The sequence below is a fragment of the Salmo salar genome, chromosome ssa02 (genome assembly GCF_905237065.1).
Source record: "Salmo salar chromosome ssa02, Ssal_v3.1, whole genome shotgun sequence".
NCBI lineage: Eukaryota > Metazoa > Chordata > Actinopteri > Salmoniformes > Salmonidae > Salmo > Salmo salar.
This window is the reverse complement of record NC_059443.1, coordinates 17,481,495-17,492,544: the sequence shown is the minus strand read 5'-3', so window position 1 is coordinate 17,492,544 and position 11,050 is coordinate 17,481,495. Positions and strand designations below refer to the sequence as shown.

The window sequence follows — 11,050 nt, the reverse complement described above, 5'->3', positions numbered from 1 at the left end:
GCATTTATTCAGCTACATGTTGGAACTGAATATCTATTTATTTCACACGCACACACACACACACGCACGCACGCACGCACACACACACACACACACACACACACACACACACACACACACACACACACACACACACACACACACACACACACACACACACACACACACACACACACACACACGGCCCAGTGGTAGTTAATGTCCAGGAGGTGGGGGATAGTAAGTGATTTAACGGACTGGTGGCTTTGTTTTTGTTTCAGTCACCTGTCATGAAGCAGGAAGATCTGTAATATACACACACACACACACACACACACACACACACACACACACACACACACACACACACACACACACACACACACACACACACACACACACACACACACACACACACACACACACACACACGCAAGCACACATAAAGCACCTACAACATTCACAAGAATCCTAACCAACATTTTATAATATTTGAAACGGGCCTTAGACCATGTACCAGCTTTATCGATGATGCTCAACTCACAGTTTTAAAATGAGAAAAGTTCTGTTCTGGAGCTGGCTGTGTGGGTCCACGTTACAGTCAATTTGTTCCTGCATTTCAAGCAGCAGAGGTCAGAAAGGGACGTATTATCACAGCCAGATCCACTGAGAAATTCCACATCCATCCAGGTGCCCAAGAAGTCGGAAGATGACTTCAAAACTGGCACTAGGGACACGGTTGAGCGCTATTACCATCAAGTAGGCTTGGGTTTTGCTCGGGCGATCTCCGGCTCAGAGGGTCGCATGTTCAATCCCAGAGCTAGGCACTAGTTTAATTATTACTATTTTTTAACATTATTCCAAACCTTAACCCTTAACCATTTGGAGTTCATGCCTAAATGTAACCATCTAAATATGATGCTTATGGTCAAACGTGGTATTCTGCAATGAGACTGTGAGAGCTTGTTGTATCACAACCCTTCTTACAGCTAGAAGACAGCCCTATTACAGGTTTATGCCAGGGGCACTCTCTCTCTCCCACTCTCTCTCAGTTTGATTCTGCCCTAACTAGGCCAAGAGGCAGAGGTAACACAGTGTGTGTGTGTATGTGTGTGTATGTATGTCTGTGTGTGTGTCTGTGTGTGTATGAGAGAGAGAGAGAGAGAGAGAGAGAGGAGAGAGAGAGAGAGAGAGAGAGAGAGAGACAGAGAGAGAGCTAGAGGGAGGTCCACTGAGATACAGTGTTCTTTAATTAACCACACTTCTCAACAAAAGAGACACACACTGCCATGGCTGACTGTCCGCAGAGGCTGTATATGTGTGTGTGTGTGTGTGTGTGTGTGAGTGTGTGTGTGTGTGAGTGTGTGTGTGAGTGTGTGTGCGTGCGTAGGCAGGTAAAACAGGGATGAGCTGGGAGTCCACAGCGCTCTGCTTCATCCCAGAACAGCAGTCAGGTTAGAGTTCAGACATTACCAGACAGCTCAGATACACCCTCGGCTTTACAGAAATAAAATAGTCTGTCTCTGTCTGACAGTTTACCTGTCTGCCTACCTGTTTGTCTCTGTCTGTCTGTCTGTCTGTCTGTCTGTCTGTCTGTCTGTCTGTCTGTCTGTCTGTCTGTCTGTCTGTCTGTCTGTCTGTCTGTCTGTCTGTCTGTCTGTCTGTCTGTCTGTCTGTCTGTCTGTCTGTCTGTCTGTCTGTCTGTCTGTCTGTCTGCTTACCTACCTACCTACATACCTGTCTGTTCCCCTGTCTGTCTGCCTACGTGTCTGTCTGCCCTGCCTGTTTGTAAATGTTATACTGGAGTACAATTTAAACTAAGGGTAAACTTAGCGTGGGGGTGATTCGAGGACATGCCGAGTCGCACATAAAAAACCTTACTGACTCAATAACAGAAGAGGCATCATACTCAGACATCTTTATATTCAAACAGCGCCTCGGAGAATTACCAGCTCAAATTGCAACGCATTCAGAGAATTTATGTTGTTGATAAAAACGTTTTACGGGAGTTATGAGTTATGTCAAATGTTTGATTTTAAAGACAATATCTTCTAACTTTATGAACTCACCGCCTTAGAAAGATTTTCAACAGTCTAAATTCACCACTTGCCTCATATATTTTACTGTGTATTGTAAAGTAAAAAGGTACAGACCGAGAGTATTTCATCGTTGGCTGTGACATCTCAGAGTGTGTTGAAAGCCTTCCATGGTATATGGCCTTAATAAGATGGGTATCAATAAGAGCCATGCCATTGTGTGACAGAGGGTTAGTCTAAAGAGCCCAGTTAGTAGTTACTGTTCTATAGAGAGGATGAAGGGCTGGGGTTGACCTTGATTTAGCGTCGTTAGGGTATGGAATGGTGGATACGGTGTATGTGTTAAGACAGGGTTAGGACAGGGGGGAGAGGAGAGCAGGAAGATAAGAGGTGATAACAGAGGACAAATACAGACAGATGTCAAAGAGAGACGAAAGAAAAACTGAGGACTACAGCAGGAAAAAGGCTAAAGAGAAAAAGTGTGAGAGAAAGAAAGAAAGAGAGAGAGAGAGAGAGGGAGGCAGAGAGAGAGAGTGAAGGGGAGAGAGATAGAGAGAGAGAGAAAGAGAGCGAGAGAGAGAGCGAGGGAGGGGGAGAGAGAGAGTGAAGGGGAGAGAGCTAGAGAGAGAGAGAGCGAGGGAGGGGAGAGAGAGAGAGAGAGAGAGAGAGAGAGAGAGAGAGAGAGGGAGGCAGAGAGAGAGAGAGAGAGAGTGAAGGGGAGAGAGATAGAGAGAGAGAGAGCAAGAGAGAGCGAAGGAGGGGGAGAGAGATAGAGAGAGAGCGAGCGAGGGAGGGGGAGAGAGAGAGAGAGGGAGGCAGAGAGAGAGTGTGAAGGGAGAGAGAGAGAGAGAGAGAGAGAGAGAGAGAGAGAGAGAGAGAGAGAGCAAAGGAGGAGGAGAGAGAGAGTGAAGGGGAGAGAGATAGAGAGAGAGGGAGCGAGCGAGGGAGGGGGAGAGAGAGAGAGAGGGAGGCAGAGAGAGAGAGAGAGAGAGCAAGAGAGAGCGAAGGAGGGGAGAGAGATTGAATAGTGACACAGCTAGAACACAATGAGGTCAGGGTGAAGAAGTGTTCCTAATTGAACCAGATAGAAGAGAAGACAGAGAGGTCCTCACAGACCAACCAGAGGAACAGAGACAGAGAGGTCCTCACAGACCAACCAGAGGAACAGAGAGAGAGAGGTCCTCACAGACCAACCAGAGGAACAGAGACAGAGAGGTCCTCACAGACCAACCAGAGGAACAGAGACAGAGAGGTCCTCACAGACCAACCAGAGGAACAGAGGCAGAGAGGTCCTCACAGACCAACCAGAGGAACAGAGACAGAGAGGTCCTCACAGACCAACCAGAGGAACAGAGACAGAGAGGTCCTCACAGACCAACCAGAGGAACAGAGACAGAGAGGTCCTCACAGACCAACCAGAGGAACAGAGACAGAGGTCCTCACAAACCAACCAGAGGAACAGAGACAGAGAGGTCCTCACAGACCAACCAGAGGAACAGAGACAGAGAGGTCCTCACAGACCAACCAGAGGAACAGAGACAGAGAGGTCCTCACAGACCAACCAGAGGAACAGAGACAGAGAGGTCCTCACAGACCAACCAGAGGAACAGAGACAGAGAGGTCCTCACAGACCAACCAGAGGAACAGAGACAGAGGTCCTCACAAACCAACCAGAGGAACAGAGACAGAGAGGTCCTCACAGACCAACCAGAGGAACAGAGACAGAGAGGTCCTCACAGACCAACCAGAGGAACAGAGACAGAGAGGTCCTCACAGACCAACCAGAGGAACAGAGACAGAGGTCCTCACAGACCAACCAGAGGAACAGAGACAGAGAGGTCCTCACAGACCAACCAGAGGAACAGAGACAGAGAGGTCCTCACAGACCAACCAGAGGAACAGAGACAGAGAGGTCCTCACAGACCAACCAGAGGAACAGAGACAGAGAGGTCCTCACAGACCAACCAGAGGAACAGAGACAGAGAGGTCCTCACAGACCAACCAGAGGAACAGAGGCAGAGAGGTCCTCACAGACCAACCAGAGGAACAGAGACAGAGAGGTCCTCACAGACCAACCAGAGGAACAGAGACAGAGAGGTCCTCACAGACCAACCAGAGGAACAGAGACAGAGAGGTCCTCACAGACCAACCAGAGTAACAGAGACAGAGGTCCTCACAAACCAACCAGAGGAACAGAGACAGAGAGGTCCTCACAGACCAACCAGAGGAACAGAGACAGAGAGGTCCTCACAGACCAACCAGAGGAACAGAGACAGAGAGGTCCTCACAGACCAACCAGAGGAACAGAGACAGAGAGGTCCTCACAGACCAACCAGAGGACCAGAGACAGGGAGGTCCTCACAGACCAACCAGAGGAACAGAGACAGAGAGGTCCTCACAGACCAACCAGAGGACCAGAGACAGGGAGGTCCTCACAGACCAACCAGAGGACCAGAGACAGAGAGGTCCTCACAGACCAACCAGAGGAACAGAGAGAGGAGTGGAGGCAGAGAGGAGTGGAGGAAGAGAGGAGTGGAGGAAGAGAGGAGTGGAAGCAGAGAGGAGTGGAGGAAGAGAGGAGTGGAGGCAGAGAGGAGTGGAGGCAGAGAGGTGTGGAGGAAGAGAGGAGTGGAGGCAGAGAGGAGTGGAGGAAGAGAGGAGTGGAGGAAGAGAGGAGTGGAGGCAGAGAGGAGTGGAGGAAGAGAGGAGTGGAGGCAGAGAGGAGTGGAGGAAGAGAGGAGTGGAGGAAGAGAGGAGTGGAGTTAGAGAGGAGTGGAGGCAGAGATGAGTGGAGGAAGAGAGGAGTGGAGGAAGAGAGGAGTGGAGGCAGAGAGGTGTGGAGGCAGAGAGGAGTGGAGGAAGGGCGGAGTGGAGGCAGAGAGGAGTGGAGGAAGGGAGGAGTGGAGGCAGAGAGGAGTGGAGGAAGAGAGGAGTGGAGGCAGAGAGGAGTGGAGGAAGAGAGGAGTGGAGGAAGGGCGGAGTGGAGGCAGAGAGGAGTGGAGGTAGAGGAGTGGAGGGAGAGAGGAGTGGAGGCAGAGAGGAGTGGAGGTAGAGGAGTGGAGGCAGAGAGGGGTGGAGGCAGAGAGGGGTGACATGTGTCTGGGAAAAGGAGTAATACACACATTGAGGTGATCAGTGAGGTGTGTAGTGGGAAAAGGAGTAATACACACATTGAGGTGATCAGTGAGGTGTGTAGTGGGAAAAGGAGTAATACACACATTGAGGTGATCAGTGAGGTGTGTAGTGGGAAAAGGGGTAATACACACATTGAGGTGATCAGTGAGGTGTGTAGTGGGAAAAGGGTAATACACACATTGAGGTGATCAGTGAGGTGTGTAGTGGGAAAAGGGGTAATACACACATTGAGGTGATCAGTGAGGTGTGTAGTGGGAAAAGGGGTAATACACACATTGAGGTGATCAGTGAGGTGTGTAGTGGGAAAAGGGGTAATACACACATTGAGGTGATCAGTGAGGTGTGTAGTGGGATAGAGAGAGGAGCTGTGACATGGTAAATACCTTCTGGAAAACTGAGAGACTCTAAAGGTTCCGTTCTGCAAGGCTCAGGACAGGTAGTGATGGAGGGGGAACAGTCAGACCAGGGCTTGAACCGGAGACCCTGGGTTACAGGGCAGGCATTCTGCCATAAAGGTCCAGACCTCTTGGCAGAGGGCGTAGTGTGCTCACATACAAGGAGACAACCCAACATAGACCAGGGGCTGATACAGTGGATTGATTCATCAGTGTCAAACCAAACGTGTGGCTTAGTTAGAAATGGACTCTTTGGTTCATTTTCCAAATACAGGTGTCCTATGTATGCACACACACACACATTCATCAACATACACACACAGGCACACACACACACATTCATCAACATACACACACACAGGCACACACACACACATTCATCAACATACACACACACAGGCACACACACACACATTCATCAACATACACACACACAGGCACACGCACACATTCATCAACATACACACACACACACAGGCACACACACACACAAACACACTCATCAGTGTGTACACACACACACACAAACACACACACAAACACACTCATCAGTGTGTACACACACACACACACACAAACACACAAACACACACACAAACACTCATCAGTGTGTACACACACACACACACACAAACACACAAACACACAAACACACACACAAACACTCATCAGTGTGTACACACACAACACACACACACACACACACACACACACACACACACACACACACACACAAACACAGAAACACACACACAAACACTCATCAGTGTGTACACACACACACACACACACAAACACACAAACACACACACAAACACTCATCAGTGTGTACACACACACACACACACACAAACACACAAACACACACACAAACACTCATCAGTGTGTACACACACACACAGACACACACACAGACACACACACAAACACTCTCTCTTCTTTGTAAATTAATCTGACAGAAACAATGGTTATGGACATGGGACATAAGAGACCAGTAAAACACACACAAATACGCACACATAGTATACACACACAGCGGCGCCGTAGTGAAACGTGAAGAGAGGGGGTCTTACTGTATATTGGAGCTGTTCCAATGCACCGCGTGCCTGTTGGCACACACCTGGTACAAGTTTGCCCAGGTGAGAGTTAGCACACAGAGAGACAACGTTGCAAGATCCATGCTCTCCGAATCTCTCTTTCTCCTCCGTCCTTCCCTCTCTTCTCTCTCTCCTTTTCCTCGCGTTCGGCACCTTCACCCCACGAAATGCGGCATCACGGATTTGGTGGTTTAAAAAAATAAGGGGAAAAAAGACTTCAGCTGAGAGGGTAAAGTACAGTAGTGTACGGAATAAGGTTGTGTTCCTTAGCGCACTGGGGACGTATTGTAAAACTCTAATTCCATTGTGATACGCGAGGTCCCCCTCCCCCCTACCGCGAGCCCGCGTCCCCCAAAATCACAGTCTGAAAACGGGGATTTGTTGCTGCTTCCCTGCCAGACGGGTTCCCTACAAAATAGCTGTTTCTGGTGCTTTCATACCGATGAGATCCTCTCCTAGAGCGGGGAATGAGAGGTGAGAGGTCAGGCTTTCGACCACAGGAGAGCGGTCTCTCTTCTAGATAGAACCCAGGTCCTTAGCTGTCTGCTGGCCGTCCGAAAAGGGGGGTGCAGCGTAGTAGGGGCTGCGCTAATTTGATGAAAACAGCGTTAACAAAAGGAGAGAGACACGGAGTCCATTCACATTAACAGCGTGCATCGCCTACGCACCGTTCTGACTCGGAAATGTTGAGTTTACATTGGAAAATGCGTTAATTCTTCATCTGGCGTAGATCCCTACTTGATGCGCATTTGAAGAATCCGTAATTGATTAAGATTTTTTTTTAATTCTGCCTCTAGCAAAATAGTTTCAAACAACGAGTTTCTTCATTTTATAAGTGTCTGTTCATCCATCCTGCGATACTTACAATCATAAATACTCATCCGTCTCTCGTTCTCGCTCTTTCCCTCTCCTCCTCTCCTCTCTCCTCGCTCGCTCTATTTGGTAGGCAGCGCTCGTTCAGTCACTAACTCCACCCCCAGCAAATGACAAATGCGTGCCTTCAGTGGACTCGCGTCTCATTCCTTCATTTGAAACCAAGTCGTCTTCACATCACTTGTCTATCAGAGATCTGCCAGGAAAGTTTTGTTAAAGCTGTTTATATTCCTCCCAAAAAGAAAAACAGTCGCCACTTAAAACCTGCCTCAGCTACACTAGATACTATAAAAGTATGTGGACACCATTTCAAATGATTGGATTTGGCTATTTCATCCACACCCGTTGCTGACAGGTGTTTAAAATCGAACACTCAGCCATCTCCATAGACAACCATTGGCAGTAGAATGGCCTTAGTGAAGAGCACCATCATAGGGTGCCACCTTTTCAACAAGTCAGTTTGTAACATTTCTGCCCTGCTAGAGCTTCCAGGTCAACTGTAAGTGCTGTTATTGTGAAGTGGAAACATCTAGGAGCAACAACGGCTCAGCCGCAAAGTGGTAGGCCACACAAGCTCACCAAATGCTGAAGCACTTAGCGAGTAAAATCATTTGTCCTTGGTTGCAACACTCACTACCAACTTCCAAACTGCCTCTGGAAGCAACGTCAGCACAATAACTGTTCGCAGGGAGCGTCATGAAATGGGTTTCCATGGCCGAGCAGCTGCACACAAGCCTAAGATGCACAATGCCAAGCCTCGGCTGGAGTGGTGTAAAGCTCGCTGCCATTGGCCTCTGGAGCAGTAGAAATGTGTTCTCTGGAGTGATGAATCACGCTTCACCATCTGGCAGTCCGACAGACGAATCTGGGTTTGGCAGATGCCAGGAGAACGCTACCTGCCCCAATGCACAGTGCCACCTGTAAAGTTTGGTGGAGGAGGAATAATGGTCTGGGGCTGTTTTTCATGGTTTGGGCTAGGCCCCTTAGTTCCAGTGAAGGGGAATCTTAATGCTACAGCATACAATGACATTCTAGACGATACTGTGCTTCCAACCTTGTGGCAATAGTTTGGGGAAGGCCCTTTCCTGTTACAGTAGCAATGCCCTCGTGCACAAAGTGAGGTCCATACAGAAATCGTTTGTCGAGATCGGTGTGGAAGCAAGTCCCCACAACATTGTTACAACATCTATTGGAATGCTGTTATAGCAGCAAAGGGGGGACCAACTCCATTAATGCCCATGATTTTGGAATGAGATGTTTGACAAGCAGGTGTCCACATACTTTTGGTCATGTAATGTATGTCCCTACAGGACCCCATGCCTATCCTCTCTCTCTCCATCTGTAGACAATTTTTATGTATTATCCTTGTTTTCACCCCTTTACCCCCCTGTACCCCCGCTCACTCGCCCCCCCCCCACATCATACACTCACACACACACTGGGCTGGTTTAAGCTCTCCTGGGCTGAGGGTCCAGACACAGTAAGTCAGTCTAATACAGCATTATTATTATCTACAATCCTCTTGTAACGCGTCACGTTCACACATACACACACAGGGATTAATTTGTTCCTCGCTCCTACTCTGATCCGCAGCATCCAGGCTCGTCTGTATGTGTGAGTTAAGTTAATGTACCTGTAAAACAGACAGAGAACCACTAATGAGAGGATATCCTTCTCTCTCTCTCTCTCTCTCTCTCTCTCTCTCTCTCCCTCTCCCTCTCACTCTCCCTCTCCCTCTCTCTCCCTGCCTCTACCTCTCTCCCTCTCTCTCTCTCTCTCTGCCTCTCCCTCTCCCTCTCTCTGCCTCTCTCTGCCTCTCTCTGCCTCTCTCTCTGCCTCTCCCTCTCTCTGCCTCTCTCTCTCTCTGCCTCTCTCTCTCTCTCCCTGCCTCTCCCTCTCTCTCTCTCTGCCTCTCCCTCTCCCTCTCTCTGCCTCTCTCTGCCTCTCTCGCTCTCTCTGCCTCTCTCTCTCTCTGCCTCTCTCTCTGCCTCTCTCTTTGCCTCTCTCTCTCTCTGCCTCTCTCTCTCTCTCCCTGCCTCTCCCTCTCTCTCTCTCTGCCTCTCCCTCCCCCTCTCCCTCTCTCTGCCTCTCTCGCTCTCTCTTCCTCTCTCTCTCTCTGCCTCTCTCTCTCTCTGCCTCTCTCTCTCTCTCTCTCTGCCTCTCTCTCTCTCTCTCTGCCTCTCTCTCTGCCTCTCTCTCTGCCTCTCTCAATTCAATTCAAAGGGCTTTATTGGCATGTGAAACATGTTTGCATTGCCAAAGCGAGTGAAATGGATAATAAACAAAAGTGAAATAAACAATAAAAAATTTACAGTAAACATTACACTCACAAAAGTTTATCTTACTCTCAGTTTAGGGCCAAATAGCATTCTAGTGTTCTCTGGGTTTTTTGTTCATTCTTTCCAATGTGTCAAGTAATTATCTTTTTGTTTTCTCATGATTTGGTTGGGTCTAATTGTGTTGCTGTCCTGGGGCTCTGTGGGGTCTGTTTGAGTTTGTGAACAGAGCCCCAGGACCAGCTTGCTTAGGGGACTCTTCTCCAGGTTCATCTCTCTGTAGGTGATGGATTTGTTAACGAAGGTTAGGGAATCGCTTCCTTTTTAGGTGGTTGTAGAATTTAACAGCTCTTTTCTGGATTTTGATCATTAGCGGGTATCGGCCTTATTCTGCTCTGCATACATTATTTGGTGTTTTACGTTGTACACTGAGGATATTTTTTGCTGAATTCTGCATGCAGAGTCTCAATTTGCTGTTTGTCCCATTTTGTGAATTCTTGGTTGGTGAGCGGACCCCAGACCTCACAACCATAAAGGGCAATGGGTTCTATAACTGATTCAAGTATTTTTTGCCAGATCCGAATTGGTATGTCGAATTGTATGTTCCTTTTGATGGCGTAGGAGGCGCTTGCCTAGTCTCTCAGATCGTTCACAGCTTTGTGGAAGTTACCTGTGGTGCTGATGTTTAGGCCGAGGTATGTATAGTTTTTTTTGTGTGCTCTAGGGCAACAGTGTCTAGATGGAATTTGTATTTGTGGTCCTGGCTACTGGACCTTTTTTGGAACACCATTATTTTTGTCTTACTGAGATTTAATGTCAGGGCCCAGGTCTGGCAGAATATGTGCAGAGGATCTAGGTGCTGCTGTAGGCCCTACTTGGTTGGGGATAGAAGCATCAGATCATCAGCAAACAGTAGACATTTGACTTCAGATTCTAGTAGAGTGAGGCCAGGTGCCGCAGACTGTTCTAGTGCCCTCGCCAATTCATTGATATATATGTTGAAGAGGGTGGGGCTTAAGCTGCATCCCTGTCTCACCCAACGGCCCTGTGGGAAGAAATTTGTGTTTTTTTGCCAATTTTAACCACACACACATCTTGTTTGTGTACATATAATGTATGTTTTTCCCCCAACACCACTTTCCATCAATTTGTACAGCAGACCACCTCTCTCTCTCTCTCTCTCTCTCTCTCTCTCCCCCCCTCCTTTTCTTTCTCTCTCTGACATCTCTCTCTGACTCTCTGACATCATACAGACACTG

The 11,050-nt window shown here is 48.4% G+C and overlaps 1 protein-coding gene across 1 annotated transcript in view; it reads right to left on the bottom strand.

Annotated features, from left to right (window-relative positions):
- The window catches only part of LOC106595655 (ephrin-A3), a 133,647-nt gene extending 126,081 nt beyond the window's left edge, over nt 1-7,566 (bottom strand). Inside the window, exon 1 of the mRNA XM_045698809.1 lies at nt 6,619-7,566. Within this exon, the coding sequence (XP_045554765.1) occupies nt 6,619-6,725 (107 nt within the window). The 5' untranslated portion in view covers nt 6,726-7,566. The remainder of the gene's footprint in view (nt 1-6,618) is intronic.
- Nucleotides 7,567-11,050: the final 3,484 nt, after the last annotated feature.